The 16,409-nt window shown below is 38.1% G+C and overlaps 1 protein-coding gene across 2 annotated transcripts in view; it reads right to left on the bottom strand.

Moving 5' to 3' along the window:
* Positions 1 to 357: 357 nt before the first annotated feature.
* The window catches only part of CFAP69 (cilia and flagella associated protein 69), a 68,911-nt gene continuing 52,859 nt past the window's right edge, over positions 358 to 16,409 (bottom strand). For both annotated transcript variants that reach the window (XM_066239821.1, XM_066239822.1), the window contains exons 17-23: positions 9,113 to 9,305; positions 7,710 to 7,847; positions 7,044 to 7,120; positions 5,693 to 5,890; positions 3,427 to 3,513; positions 2,138 to 2,242; positions 358 to 1,244 (exon numbers count right to left, since the gene is read on the bottom strand). In XM_066239821.1, the coding sequence (XP_066095918.1) occupies positions 1,074 to 1,244; positions 2,138 to 2,242; positions 3,427 to 3,513; positions 5,693 to 5,890; positions 7,044 to 7,120; positions 7,710 to 7,847; positions 9,113 to 9,305 (969 nt within the window). In that variant the 3' untranslated portion in view covers positions 358 to 1,073. The remainder of the gene's footprint in view (positions 1,245 to 2,137; positions 2,243 to 3,426; positions 3,514 to 5,692; positions 5,891 to 7,043; positions 7,121 to 7,709; positions 7,848 to 9,112; positions 9,306 to 16,409) is intronic.

The following is a 16,409-nucleotide window of genomic DNA, read 5'->3' as shown; positions in this document are numbered from 1 at the left end:
TAAGAAAACAGGTGCTTTTCTCTCCCAGTCCTGGACAAGAACACACCTTGGTGGTTTCCTGGGTGGGGGAGGGGTTTGATGGGGATGGAGACAGGCTCTGGAATCCTCATAGTGTCACACAGGGACACAGATCTGCTCTGCATCCAGCATTGAGGCATCTACCTCCTATTCTTTGACAAGATGTCTCCACCACCAAAGGAGGGAAAACACTTCTCCCACTCTCCCTTGCCCTCCCCATTAAAGAAGAGAAGTAGTATAGAGTTTTCTTTGCATATTTGTATATTAAAAGTAAAACCATCTGGGTTTTTTTTAATTTTTATTGTTTACCTCATGACTAACACTTGCTTTTCAACAGAGATAACTTACTTTACTTTGACCAACCTATTTGTTGCTAATATTTTTGTTGCCCAGTATTCATATATACTCATGATAACAATATCCTGAGTTCCTACTCTATTCCATCCATATGCGTTGGGTGGGGTTGGCCTGCAGAAATAGGCAGACTCAGCTCTGGCCAAAGTAACAGTGAATGGCCCGGGAATGGGCATGTAGCCAGTCAGGGGCTCCAAGAGGCAGACGGAGTCGCAGAACTGCTGAGGGACAAGCATGCACTCTTCCCTGCTGGTTCTCAACCTGGGAGAACACAATCCCAGAGCAGCTAGGGAAGGAGAGGTCCTACCCGCAGCTTCCGTCCCGTGATCCAACAATGCATGCAGTCTTAATCACTCCTGGATTTGATTGCCTCAGCGCCTGTGAAAGCTTTCTGTACTTTTTTTTAGGCTTAAATCAGTTGGAATAATTTATATGCAATCAAAAGTGTCTTAACTAATCCAATACATTTTACAATTTCAGTTGAGAGAATTAGTAATCTCTCCAAATATATTGATATTGATGACAACTCTTCTGAAGCTATATGTTATTTTCAATAAAAATAAACTATATGTGCTTGCTTTTATTTTTACAGCATTTTTCTAAAATATTTATTCTAAAATATTTGCTTTACATTTGTTTATAAAGACATATTTACCTAAAAAGTTATAAGCAGAATTATCTCGAGAAGTCTCTGGCGCATGCTATGTAAGCCCGCTCTTCTGCGGCTCAACCACCGTTCTTACAGCTTTCACCCTTTGTAAGGCTCCCCCTCGAACAGGAAGTCTCTGGAGAGCAATGTCTGTATCGGCCAGAGGCCCGCCCACTAAGTGGGCGGGAGTGCTTTCCACCATCACTACCCGACCAGCGGGCACCTGGAAGAGCAGAGGGTAAATAGCTGAGAGTCCACTCACAAAATTTCTTAGTAGGAAAAAAACCTCATTCATCCTTTAGCTTAATGTGGGAAAGGCATGAAATGTACATATACAGGGTGTCCTCAGATTACCACAGTCTCGACATACATTTCGAGTTTACTCCTATAAAAACTTTAAAAAATTGAGACGTGTTTCAGCTTATGCCGTTAGTGTCCTACTATGGGCTATGTGGGCGAACTAGTCTGGTTGCGCGGCGGAACAATACACAGCACACAGTACAGTACAGTGCATTTATGTGCTTTTCCTTTTTCCGCGGCTTAGTTGTGTTTTTATGTTCTAGATTATGATTTTTTCACTGTGTTAGGATAGGGAAGTGACTTAGGCTAGGGAGTGTTTCGACTTACACCAAAATTCAAGTTACGTCACTGTCATAGCAAGGGAACTATGTGGTAACCCAAGGAGCCCAGTAAGTAACTAGGAAGCAGCATGACATATTGGAAAGATAAGAACTTTGGAGCCAGGGAAATGGATTTAAATTCTACTTTTACTGCTTATCAGCTTTGCAATCAGAGCCAAATGTGTAGAAGAGGACACTGGGGACACTGGGCATGGCACAGGCCCACTGCCAGGCAACGGGCCCTGCACTCTCTCTGTGGAGATGAAGAGGTGCAGTCTGACTGGAATTTGTGCAGTTTCCTGGGACTCCTGGAGGGCTGGGTCCAGGCTAAACTGGCACTGGACGAGGGTGAAGGTGCTCTGAAGACAAATATGCCTTAACTATATAAAACTTGAACAGCAAAAGGGAAAAATACCAGATTAAACTCTATGGAAATGAAGCTCTGGGGAATGAAATTCAGTATCTACTAAGAAAAGTAATGGGAAAAAAATCATACCGTTGTGTTCAGGCCTTTAATATCTGTCTGGTGAAATATTGTATTTGGTAGTCGCTCTCTGTATCTGGAGGATTCTATAGCTTTTTCTTGAAGTCTTTTTGCTTTCTGGAAATTTTCATATTAGAAAGAAAGTAATATCGCTATTAAAGCATTAACTATGTTACTTACAATATATAAATATTTATAGTATACAAATACTATTTAATTGTGTCTGGTCTTTTTATATTAGCACTAGAATCTGCATTTATTTACTCCTTTAGGCTAAGAAGATAATTATTAGCAAATTTTATCTTTTGTACATTGTAGAGCACACTGGTCACTTAAAAACTGAGATTTCTAGCCTGACCTGGCGGTGGCGCAGTGCATAGAGCGTCGGACTGGGATGTGGAGGACCCAGGTTCGAGACCCCGAGGTCGCCAGCTTAAGCGCGGGCTCATCTGGTTTGAGCAAAGCTCACTAGCTTGGACCCAAGATTGCTGGCTCAAGCAAGGGGTTACTCGGTCTGCTGTAGCCCATGGTCAAGGCACATATGAGAAAGCAATCAATGAACAACTAAAGTGCCACAATGAAAAACTGATGATTGATGCTTCTCATCTCTTTCCGTTCCTGTCTGTCTGTCCCTGTCTATCCCTCTGACTCTCTGTAAAAAACAAAACAAAACAAAAAAACCCCCCTGAGATTTCTAGAAGAAATCCATTACTGAGATTTCTAGAAGAACTGGCCATATAAAAAGGAATAAAGCAGGTCTTACAGAAATCAGGCTCAATTTTTAATGCATAGTTGAATAAGCTACTGAATTTACATCAGGTGATGCATGTTTTCAAAATATTTTGCATAGATTAAATACTAATCTAGTACACTTAAATGTTTCAAGCATTTAGAATAATATAAATTCTATATTTGTTGCAGTTATATTCAAGCTCAATATTTGAGCCACCAGGACAGGTTACCAATGATGTGCTTGGAAGGGGCTGGTTCTCATTCACTATTCCTTAAGAGCGCAGTTAGTTAGGAGCGTATTTCATAAGTAAAGTTGGAAAGAACTTGCAGTGAGAAGGGCAGACCTGGCATTTTGCTTTGATTTTGTTAACAGTAGCGCCCCACTATTTCCGTGGGCTAACCGAACATTTAACAACTGCATGTCTAGAGGAGGGCTACAACGTTATGTGAATGTCTTTGCAGCTTGTAAAGGGCGTTTACTCTGAACTCCCATTTCAGCTTTACTAGAATGTTCCTTTTGTCAGAGTTAGTTACTCGTTGTGGATATCTAAATATTTTTAAAATCCCACCTTCAAAGTTTTAGCATTTGATGTTCTAGCCAAGAAGTTTTCCCATGATTTATTAGCCAGTTCTCTTTGCTTATGTGTGACTTGTATCTGAAATAAGAAAGATAATTAAGAGTTTCAGTTTCTGTGAAAGAATACCAAAGGATTTAAAAGCCCTTATTTCGAACGAAAGACCTAGTTTTTGCCAAGGTAAATTTTGGGGCTGACTAGCAAAAGGATTAATTATAAAGTTCAACAACTTAAGAAACAAAAGTATTTATATTACAATGGAAAAAAAATCCTTCCTTTATTATGTTTAGGTTGTGATTTGCTTTCCGTGAAATGTAATATAAAACTGTTGTTATAAAAATATAAAATTTAACACTGGCCAGATAGCTCGGTTGGTTAGAGAATTGTCCTGAAGTACAGAGGTTGCCAGTTCGATCCCCGGTCAGGGCACATATAGGAACAGATTGATGATCCTCTCTCCCACTCTGTCCTTTCGCACTAAAATCAATAAATAAAAATTTAAAATATATAAAATATAAAAATAACAACAATCATTCTCGGAAAGACTGACTATTTTACAGGACTGTCACTTCTGAAGATGGATAATAATCCAGCACAAAATATGAGAATGACCCAACAACAAATTCACAGGAGAAAATATATAGCTCCCTGCTGCCACTGACAACAGTTTAAGCAAGAGATTGTGTCGGTTATACCAGTTCTAACTTATGACTGCAGCCAGACAAGCAGTTTTGTGAGTGCTGAGTTTCTTGTGGTGAGGCACTCCGTGGAGGTAACTGCTAACGGGCTGCAAACCCTATACTTCTCAACACGCTGCCCACTAAATATATAATCAGAGGACACGTGATCTTGGGTGGTGTAAAATGTACTATGAAGTTTACATCACAAACTTGAGAGCACTTAATTAAATAACTGCTTTTAAAAAGTGGGGCCAGAGCCAGGATAACAAATCAACACTAACTAACATATGGACAATAGCTAGTCTGCAGGGCAGACATTCTGTCATTCAATAGAACTAATGAGGGAGAACTTCTAATAGGGCTACCCCACTTAAGAGCAAGTAAATGGGTTAAATGGCAGCATCCACATAATAAAAAGTCTTAACAAACTTTCAAGTAAGGAGGTATCTAAAACGGAGCAGAATTCACAGGTGAACGAGGAGTTCTACTAGGCTGAAGATAAACACTTCTACGTGAAAAGTCTATGTGAAAGTCTAGGTGAAAGGAGCAAGCAATAAAAAAAAACTTCGGGAATCACTTTCAAGGGTTTTAAGTATTTAATTGTAGTCATAAAGGATCACCAGGCATCAGAAGGAATCTATGTCATCTTTGCGTCTGTGGACAAGTTAAATAGCCACTTAACCCATTTGCACAAAAGCTTGATGGGTTAGTTCCCACGAGCATAAAGCTTCAGGAAAATGGCATATCTGTTCCTGACAGGCTTTTTCTGACCAGCTAGAGCCAGAAAGCAGTTCATCTCTGGACTCACAGAATGCTCACGGAGTTTAAAGTCAGAAAGCAGTTCATCTTTGGACTCACAGAATGCTCACAGAGTTTAAAGTCAGAAAGCAGTTTATCTCTGGACTCACAGAATGCTCATAGAGTTTAGGTACTGACATGAGGATGAAGCTTATCCACATGTCTGTGGCTGGCATACCGGTAAGGGCTCATCACCAAGTGAGGGGTGAGGGCCAACTTTCCAGTGAAGTTATACTTATAGACACAGGGACACACTGTCAGAATTTGTTAAATGTATGCACTTAAATAGCCAACAATTTTTGAAATTCCATTTGACATTTAAAAAAAACTTTTATTGATTTTTTTTTTTTTTTGAGAGGGAGGAAATTAGAGAAGGAGAAAAAGATAGAAACATTGATCTGTTCCTGTGTGTGCCCTGACCGGGTATGGAACCAGCAACCTCTGGGCTTTAGGACTATGCTCCAACCAACTGAGCCATCCAGACAGGGCCCGCTTGACATCTCAAAAAATGGAACTCTGAGGTCTCCACCCTGTTTAAAATATAAGCCTATAGGAATCAAATTACAATGCCATAAAACATCATTGACTATAGTAATTGAATATCTTAAGTCCTTAATTCAATTGTGTCTTTAAAAACTGTACAAAGACTGTAAATGTAACATAAAACTGCAAAATAACTAAGCGCTGAAACATTCACAAGTAAGGCAAATCTATCCTAGGGGGAACTTCAACTAGGTTATACAATGAAACCATTATCTTGTGCCTCGGCATCTGCGGCTTACTTTTGCATATACTTTCTGTTCATTTTGCACATCTTGGTGTGCTTGGTTTTCAATCATCTCCCTCTGCAGAGAGGCAACCATCTTTCCGATGTTCTCTGAAGCTGTTGTAATAGCTTCCAAAATATTTTTATCTGCAGTGACTGGTTTTAACTTTTCTAATTTTATTTCTTCAGATATTTCATTCCATATTTCTCCAACCTGTTATAACAAAGTTTAACAATGTTAAATTAACTGAAAATAAAAGATACAATTTTAGGTAATACTTTATTTTAATGGTTGTTCCAAAGTTAACATTTACTGAACCAGTTTTTCATACCTTACTCCTTAGGAACAAGTGAAATGTTTTGGGAATGATTTGGAGCACCAGTTACACTTGAATATTTAGAGGTAATTTACCAAGTGTTTTCGATGATAAGGTATTTATGGATGTGGCTCACGACCTAAGCCTAGTTCATCGCCATCCTCAATGCCCCCTTTTTACAGCTGCAGAAACTGCTGTTAGTCTCACCCCCTGAACTACTGTTTTCCTCTCTAAACCTTTATATTGAAGGATGAGTCAGGCTGAATTGATAGGACAATGAACATGGGAACTCCTGGGTCCCTAGAACCTGGCCACCCTGAGAAATAGGGTCCTGTCCTTCACCTTCTTGCTAAAGCAGTGATTGAAACTCAAGCTCTTAACTCCACGGTTCTGACAAACTGATAGTTCCAGTGCATATTCTGGATTGTCTAGAAATTAATGTGCTTGAGTACATTTAAATTGAAAGAAAAATTTATCAGGAGAGGGATAAAATTCAGTCTTATTTTAATATGAAAATAGAAATTTATTCATTTACAACATTCAAATACCCAGTTTACTGACATTAGAAGAAAATGTTTACTTGAAAAGACTTCTTTGAAATTTCAAAAGCCTTTATTTACCAAAAATATAACCAACCAGGTAAGCAACCTAATATCCTTTAGTTGATATTTGATCGTCATATAAAGTAATAATAAAATACTTTAATAAATAATAATTTATTTTAATAAGCAATTATTCATTTAATTCTTGCTCCTAATTGCTCTATAAAGAGAAGAAATTATATTTTAAACATTCTGTTCGGCTTCTGAATAGCTCTAACTCAGTAACATCCCTCTTCTTTCATAAACTGATAGCTGGATGAACTCTTAGCCCACAGAAAATCCACAATCAGTTTTTGGTATGCTTTTTGAATAGTATAAGATGCAAAGTAGAAAATAAAAACTGTACAGCACACATAAGCAATTGCTCACAACTACAAACAGGCCTTTTATTTCCCAATTGATTTTTTGCCATACTAGATTCTAATAACAAGGTTAAGGTGGTACTTACTTTAAAATCAAGATACCTGTGTATAACACAAAGGGTGACAAAATCTTCAGTAGATAAGCCAGGTAAATTTTCAAAATCTAAACAAAGTTTATAAAGAGAGAATTACTTTAACAAAGCAGGTCATTAAAACACACACACACACACACACACACACACCACACACCATTAAAAAAGCAAACAGTTACTTTAGAATTCATCTAGATGTATGAAAAAGTTACTTCTATGAGCTTCTGACTTCCTCCTATAACAAACCTCTCCCAGATCCCCTTTACCAAGTCATTAAAGAGGAATACTTTATGTGCTGTGCTCAGACCATGATATTGTACTTTCAGACCCTAAAGTAAGGACTTTTTCCTTAATAAGATGCAAGGACTCAAAAATCTCAGGTGATTCAGAATTCTAGCATTTAAGCCTAGTCCTTGAACTGCCTTTAGTCCTGGTTGCACACTGGAATTGCCTGGGGGGTTCAACAACACTGATATTTGGGTCCCACACCCCCTTGTGCAGTGGATCGGGGGGGTAGCCTGGACACTGGGGTAACATGCATTTAGCTGGATAAAGGGCCCTTTTCTCATCGTGTTTAAAATATGGGCTCCAAAGCAAAATCATTGTACACACTTAGCAAAAACAGAGAGGCTCTCGTGAGTCTGATGAGTAGCTTCTTACCTAGTTTGCCCAGGACAGCATAAATTTTTGCTCTAATGTTCTCAGCAACATCCATAACTGCAAGACTCGGGCAGTTGGCAGGCAGCGGCATGATTTTTTGCTCTTCTTGAAAACTAGTAAATAGAGGTTTCTTTGTATCTAATCATTAGATGTCATGAAAACATAGAAGGGAAAGATAAAAACCATAGTAAATTAATACTTAATTTTGAGGCTTTAGTTGAGACATTGTAAAATACATAAAAATATTCTAACAGTAAAATAGTGCTTTATCCACAGTTACTCTTTTGAAAGCATAAGTAATCTGTGATTTCCTCCTTATTCGATGGCAAAATAGCTTTCATTTTTATTACTTACATATGATATGAAAATTTCACAAAATTATTTTAAAAAGTGAAAGTCTTATGTAACTTTACTAATTTTGAAATCTAGATTTTGAATAATGTCAGTTTAACAATGATGTAATCTCCTTTGCTTTTGGTTTCTATATATTATGCTACAAACACAAAAACTATTTTATTATGTTATAGTAGATCAAAACTCAGAAATAAGAAAATCAGATTGGCTGGACTAAGAAGTGGCTCAGTGGATAGAACGCTGTCTTGAGATGCGGAGGACCCAGGTTCGAAACCCTGAGGTCACCGGCTTGAGCATGGGGTCACTGGCTTGAGCATGAAATCATACACATGACCCCATGGTTGCTGGCTTGAAGCCCAAGGTTGCTGGCTTGAGCCCAAGGTTGTTGCTTTGAGCAAAGGGCCACTCTCTCTGCTGGAGCCTCCCTCACGGCCAAGGCACATATGAGAAAGCAATCAATGAACAACTAAGGTGCCACAATGAAGAATTGATGCTTCTCATCTCTCTCCTTTCCTGTCTGTCTGTCCCTATCTGTCTACTCTCTCTGTCTCTCTCGCTGAAAAAAAAAAATCTGATTGAAGATAGAAATCATCAGAAGTTAAAGGGGAAGTATTTTCATTTAATATTGGCCTGGCTCAGTAGGTCAGTTGGTTAGAGCGTTGTCCCAACCTGCCAAAGTTGTAGGTCTGATCACTGGCTAGGGCACATACAAGAATCAACCAGTGAATGCATAGAGACTTGGAACAACAGTTGAAGTTTCTTGCACTAAAAATTATATAAATATGAATCAATAAAAATGCGCACAGCTCTATAAAAATTATTTCAAGCACTCTACATCTGTATATTGCATTGTGTGCTCATCACCGAAAGTCTAGTCTCCTTCCATCACCATATACTGGGCCTCCTTTATGCTTTATGAGCCCCTCACCCCCTTCCCTGCAGTAACCACCATACTGTTTTCCGTGTCTGCTACTTTCCTCATCGTTTCAGGATCTCTCTCTTAAAATGCGCTTCTAATTGCTTGTCGTAGCAGATATACATATACTTACCAATAATTATTCCATATTTATCACGTTTTACTCCTAGTTCTTTTTCTTCTTTCCTCCACAATTTAATTAAAAGGCTAGCAGCCGTTTGGTCCTTCTTCCCTCGCCAAGCATTGACGTGAGCCGTCGTTTTGGGATTATCACAAAATTCAACCATTATTCCAAGTATTAGATTACAGAATTTTTTTTGGTTCAACTTTTGCAAGGAAACAGAAAAAAAAAGTTGCAATAAGTAGTAAGAACTATTATCTTAAAAAGGAGGAACATTTGTATTAATCAGTAAGTTTCTTTTAAATGATTGCCTTATAAAATTGAAACTCTACTTAAGTATGATGTACTAATATTGTTAAAATAGATGTCTATTGAAATGAACACATTTTCAAACATTAGGAGTTAAAAAGAAAAAAAAAGATTTAACATGATTCAGATACAGTTACAAACATATATCATAACCCAAAATGTAAGTGATTTGGTTGACTAGGAAAACTGCAGGAATAAATAAAGATGTTCATTTTAGGTGTAGCAAGGTCAAAGTGCTGTACAGAAGTCACTGCAATTATAGGATCTTTCCAGTTTACAAAGGAAACAAGTAACCTCTTGTTTGAATTATAAACATGATCAGTTTCCTCTTTCGTTAAATGAAGGATATTATTTACCTGTTTTAGAGAGTTATGGTGAGTTATATGAGGCTGCTTGTCACATAGTAAGCTCTCAAAAATATTTAACTATTACTATTATACACTGAATAAATATTTTAACAGTTTATATTAAGTAGATCAATAAAATGAATTTTTTTATTTCTAGACTTCATTTTCAGAAGTGTTGAAGTTAATATAAAAACTTCATTAAAGAATATTTATAATTTTAATTTAGCTTGACGTGTTCAAACTATATTAAGCACAATCTAACAATTATATTCATAATAATAGAAAACATAATAAAATGTGTTAGAAACTATTCTAACACATATTTAGAATAATGTTGTGTATGTATGTGCACATATATACATATATTCACTCATAATTCTCCCAGCAGGGCATGGGGTAAATACTGTTAACTCTATTTTGAAGAAATTGTTTTCAAACATAATAAATAACTTGCCCAAGTTATACAGCTAACAAGTACAGTGGTACCTTGAGATACGAGTTTAATTTGTTCTGTAACCGAGCTCATAAGTCAGTCAACTTGTAAATCAGGAGTGACGTCACGGAAATGGCGCCGTGAGAAGCGCGTCCGACAGCTCTCCCCTAAATCACAACAAATTTATCAACTAGAAACAGAAAAATTTATCCTCGGAGCATTCCGGAGTTCCACACAAACTGATAGCGAAAGGACTGTTATCACTTGAATCTGAGAGACGAGGGTGTGGAGGAAGCTACCGCAGCGACGCTCATTCAAGCCGCCAGGGAGTGCGCCCGCGGTGAGTCAGCCCATATACTTGGGAACCGCGAGCCGCCGCAAGCCCGCGAGCTGCCGTGAACCCCCGCGAACCGCCACCACGAGCTGCCGCGAGCCCCCGCGGAACCGCCACCGCGAGCGGCCGCCACGAGTCCCCGAGCGCGCGCCCGGTCCGGTTGAGCACTGCTGACGTTCCCAGCGGCCCGCACACTGCGAGTGGGGGTCGCCGGCCACCGGTGCCCTGAGCGCCCCATTCGGGCGCGTGCCTTGGGCATTCCACGCGCCCAGGGCGCCCTGCTGGCCCGCACACCCAGGGGGCTCCATTATCCTGCGCCTGGTGCGGTCTAGCCGCCAGCGGCGGGGCGAGCGGGAGAGGCTTGGGAGATTCTCTCCGTGGGCGGGGCACCTCACCCAGCCATTCAAGATAACAATCAAGCGTTGGGGGAGGGGTGCGCGCAGGCAGCCTAAAATACCTTCTGAAACACAGCTGCGACCCAATCACTGAAATTAGCTTAACCCATAAAATCTGCGCACCCTCGGTTCTAATTGATAAGATCTCTCTCAGTTCAGCGATCCAAGACAAGAGGCGTGATATTTTTTAGTGCCTCTCGCTAAAGGGGCGGGGGCAACTTCTGATTGATAGAGCCTCCATATTCAGGGATAAACGCTAACAAGAAGGACTTGGCAGATAATAAGGTCTATACTACACTAGTCGTAAGCAGAGACTAGTGCCTCTTCTTCCCTGCAAAAACAGGCTACAAAGTGTGGAAAGCCTGGGTTGAGAGGTCCAACTAAATGATAGGCGCTGAACAGTCACCTTGACAACAATTGACTCCCACCCCCGCCTGATTACACTGGAGGCCCTGACTGTCAGAGCCTTTCCCAAAGCCTTGCACTGAGTGGGGATAGAGTGGGGATTTCCCAGCTCTTTGAGCCTCTTACTCCCCAGGCAGAAGCAGTTGCAGCCTTATAGCTGGATCACCAGGCTGCTAATTCAGAAAGGGGGGACTAGGAGAGAGAATCCAGGAAAGCAAACTCTCTCATCGTTGGACCCTGCAAACGCCAACAAGCCTTTACTTCCAGCAAGACTAAAGCCAATTATATGACATTGCCATAGAATCCCATCAACTGCAAATCCCTAACTAAGAGTGACACAGGAGCAGAGCCTGGGGTACAGAGTCACCGACTAGGAAGAGGGAGAGAAAAGAAAAAAGGAAGAAGTTAACCTCTCAAAATCAAGAAAAACCCACAGACTTTACAACTTGATCCACTAATTTTTTTTTGTTGTTGTTGTTGTTGTTGCTTGCTTCTTCTATCTTTTTGCCTTTATTTCCTCCACCTCGGTCCTTCTATTCTCTGCCCATCTTATGCTTCCCCTTTCTTGAACTACACTACCCATGAGTGTTGCATTTTATTTTTCTTCTTCATCCTCACCCTCCTTTAAGGTAATACTCCAAAACACTTAACTCTCACTCTCTCCTCTTTTGTTTTTTTTTTTGTCTTGCTTTATTTTGTTTTTTTCTCCTATTTTATTTCTTCCGTCATTTTTCTCTTTTTCTTATTTTTTCCTTTCTATTCGTTTTTTCTTTTCTCATTTTACTTTCCTCCCATATAATCCTCAATCACGAACAAATTAGTTAATTTGGGACTCAAGGCTTTTTTTTGGTTTTATTTCTCTTTTTTGCTTTTGTTTTTATTTTTTTTCTCTCTTGTTTGTTTATTTTTGTGGCATTTTGGGTCCTCCCAACCCAAGGTCTCCATTGTATTTAGTCTTCGCTCCACTTAATACAACAGATTTTTACTTATTATTTTTATTTTTTCTTCTTTATTATTCTTTTTTGGTCCTTTTTTCTGATTCCCTCTTATCCCTCTCATTATATATCTTAGTTGACCACCACTTACAAGCAAATCATCTTATGCTTGTCTAAGATTTTCTTCCTTTTTTTTTTTTTTTTTTTTTTTTTTTTTGCATTTAGTAGGTCCCTACTCCCTTTTTTTGCCCCTTGAACTCTTCACCCCAAATCAGGCCCTCCATTATAGGCACGATATTTCCCTGAGGAGGGGAGAGGAGGGAAAGAGAAGAGAGAAAAAAGGGGGAAATAATAAATTATTACTGTTTTTTTTTGTGGGGTGTTTTACCCTTTTTTTTTTTTTTTCTTTTTACTCTTTATTAATTCTAATTAGTGCTATCAATAAGACCACCCTCAGATGCCGATAAGAAAGAGGAAATCGAATATTATGGATACAAAAGAAAGAGAGGTAACACAAATAGATGTGGAAAAATCTATGGAGAAAAGACTTAACATATTGGAAGCCTTGGAGCTAAATGACAGAGAATTTAAAATAGAAATCTTAAAAATACTCAGAGATATACAAGAAAACACAGAAAGGCAATATAGGGAGATCAGAAAACAACTCAATGAACACAAAGAATATATTACCAAGGAAATTAAAACTATAAAAACAAATCAAACAGAAATGAAAAACTCAATTCACGAGCTGAAAAACGAGGTAACAAGCTTAGCTAACAGAACAGCCCAGATTGAAGATAGGATTAGTGAAATAGAAGACAAACAACTTGAGGCACAACAGAGAGAAGAAGAAAGAGACTCAAAAATAATAAAAAACGAGAAAGCCCTACAGGAATTGTCTGACTCCATCAGAAAGAATAACATAAGAATAATAGGTATATCAGAGGGAGAAGAGAAAGAAAATGGAATGGAGAATATACTCAAACAAATAATAGACGAGAACTTCCCAAGCCTGTGGAAGGAACTAAAGCCTCAAATTCAAGAAGCAAACAGAACACCAAGTTTTCTTAACCCCAACAAACCCACTCCAAGGCACATCATAATAAAGATGACACAAAACAATGACAAAGAAAAAATTCTCAAGGCAGCCAGGGAAAAGAAGAGTACAACATATAAAGGAAGGCCTATTAGATTATCATCAGATTTCTCAGCAGAAACTCTACAAGCTAGAAGAGAGTGGACCCCAATATTTAAAGCCCTGAAAGAGAGGAACTTTTAGCCAAGAATACTATACCCATCAAAGCTATCCTTCAAGTATGAAGGAGATATAAAAACATTCACAAATACAGAAAAGATGAGAGAATTTATCAACAGAAAGCCCCCACTCCAGGAAATACTAAGGGGGGTTTTCCAACCAGATTCAAAGAACAAAAGAAAACAACACCACAAGTAACAGCTCCACCAAGAACACAATAAAACCAAACTTAAACTGTGACAACAAAGGAAAAAAAGGGGGGAGAGGATGGAGATTAACAGTAGCAAAGGATGATGAAGTGCAGAAATACTTATAAGATAGGGTACTACAATGAATATGGTAGGTACCCTTTTCATTACTTAATGGTAACCACCCTTAAAAAAACCACCACAAAAACACTTGACTTAAAAAAGGTAGCAACAGAGGAAAGAAGTATGGAACACAAACAAACAAAAACAAATGATAGAAAAACAAAAGAGAAGAATCAAACTAGATACAAAACTAACAGAAAGCAATTTATAAAATGGCAGTAGGGAACCCACAAGTGTCAATAATTACACTAAATGTAAATGGATTAAACTTACCAATAAAAAGACACAGAGTAGCAGAATGGATTAAAAAAGAAAATCCAACTATATGCTGCCTACAAGAAACACATCTAAGCAACAAGGATAAAAACAAATTCAAAGTGAAAGGCTGGAAAACAATACTCCAAGCAAACAACACCCAAAAAAAAGCAGGTGTAGCAATACTCATATCTAATAATGCTGACTACAAGACAGAAAAAGTACTCAGAGACAAAAATGGTCATTTCATAATGATTAAGGGGAAGTTGAATCAAGAAGACATAACAATCCTTAATATATATGCACCAAACCAAGGAGCACCAAAATATATAAGACAGCTACTTATTGACCTTAAAACAAAAACTAACAAAAATACAATCATACTTGGAGACCTCAATACACCGCTGACGGCTCTAGATCGGTCATCCAAACAGAGAATCAATAAAGATATAGTGGCCTTAAACGAAATACTAGAACACCTGGATATGATAGACATCTACAGGACACTTCATCCCAAAGCGACAGAGTATACATTTTTCTCTAGTGTACATGGAACATTCTCAAGAATTGACCATATGTTGGGCCACAAAGACAATATCAGCAAATTCAGAAAAATTGAAATTGTACCAAGCATATTTTCTGATCATAAAGCCCTGAAACTAGAATTCAACTGCAAAAAAGAGGGGGAAAAACCCACAAAAATGTGGAAACTAAACAACATACTTCTAAAAAATGAATGGGTCAAAGAAGAAATAAGCGCAGAAATCAAAAGATATATACAGACAAATGAAAATGAAAATACGACATATCAGAATCTCTGGGATGCAGCAAAAGCAGTAATAAGAGGAAAGTTCATATCACTCCAGGCCTATATGAACAAACAAGAGAGAGCCGAAGTAAACCACTTAACTTCACGCCTTAAGGAACTAGAAAAAGAAGAACAAAGACAACCCAAAACGAGCCGAAGAAAGGAGATAATAAAAATCAGAGCAGAAATAAATGAAATAGAGAACAGAAAAACTATAGAAAAAATCAATAAAACAAGGAGCTGGTTCTTTGAAAAGATCAACAAAATTGACAAACCCTTGGCAAGACTCACCAAGGAAAAAAGACACAGGACTCAAATAAATAAAATCCAAAATGAAAGAGGAGAGATCACCACAGACATCATAGAAATACAAAGAATTATTGTAGAATATTATGAAAAATTATATGCCACCAAATACAACAACCAAGAAGAAATGGATAAATTCCTAGAACAATACAACCTTCCTAGACTGAGTCATGAAGAAGCAGAAAGCCTAAACAGACCAATCAGCAGGGAGGAAATAGAAAAAACTATTAAAAATCTCCCCAAAAATAAAAGTCCAGGCCCAGACGGTTATACTAGTGAATTCTATCAAACATTCAAAGAAGACTTGGTTCCTATTCTACTCAAAGTCTTCCAAAAAATTGAAGAAGAAGCAATACTTCCAAACACATTTTATGAGGCCAACATAACCCTCATACCAAAACCTGGCAAGGATGGCACAAAGAAAGAAAACTACAGACCAATATCTCTAATGAATACAGATGCTAAAATACTAAACAAAATACTGGCAAACCGAATACAACAACATATTAAAAAAATAATACATCATGATCAAGTGGGATTCATCCCAGAATCTCAAGGATGGTTCAACATACGCAAAACGGTTAACGTAATACACCATATCAACAAAACAAAGAACAAAAACCACATGATCTTATCAATAGATGCAGAAAAGGCTTTTGATAAAATACAACACAATTTTATGTTTAAGACTCTCAACAAAATGGGTATAGAAGGAAAATATCTCAACATGATAAAGGCCATATATGATAAACCATCAGCCAACATCCTATTAAACGGCATAAAACTGAGGACTTTCTACCTTAAATCAGGAACAAGACAGGGTTGTCCACTCTCTCCACTCTTATTCAACGTGGTGCTAGAAGTTCTGGCCAGAGCAATCAGACAAGACAAAGAAATAAAAGGCATCCATATCGGAAAAGAAGAAGTAAAGCTATCACTTTTTGCTGATGATATGATCCTATACATCGAAAACCCGAAGGACTCCACAAAAAGATTATTAGAAACAATAAACCAATACAGTAAGGTCGCAGGATACAAAATTAACATACAAAAGTCCATAGCCTTTCTATATGCCAACAATGAAATATTAGAAAACGAACTCAAAAAAATAATCCCCTTCACGATTGCAACAAAAAAAATAAAATACCTAGGAATAAACATAACAAAGAACGTAAAGGACCTATATAATGAAAATTACAAAGCATTGTTAAGGGAA

Source organism: Saccopteryx bilineata, chromosome 7 (assembly GCF_036850765.1).
Source record: "Saccopteryx bilineata isolate mSacBil1 chromosome 7, mSacBil1_pri_phased_curated, whole genome shotgun sequence".
Classification (NCBI taxonomy): Eukaryota; Metazoa; Chordata; class Mammalia; order Chiroptera; family Emballonuridae; genus Saccopteryx; species Saccopteryx bilineata.
The sequence above is the reverse complement of the archived record's forward strand: the minus strand, read 5'-3'. Positions and strand labels throughout refer to the sequence as shown.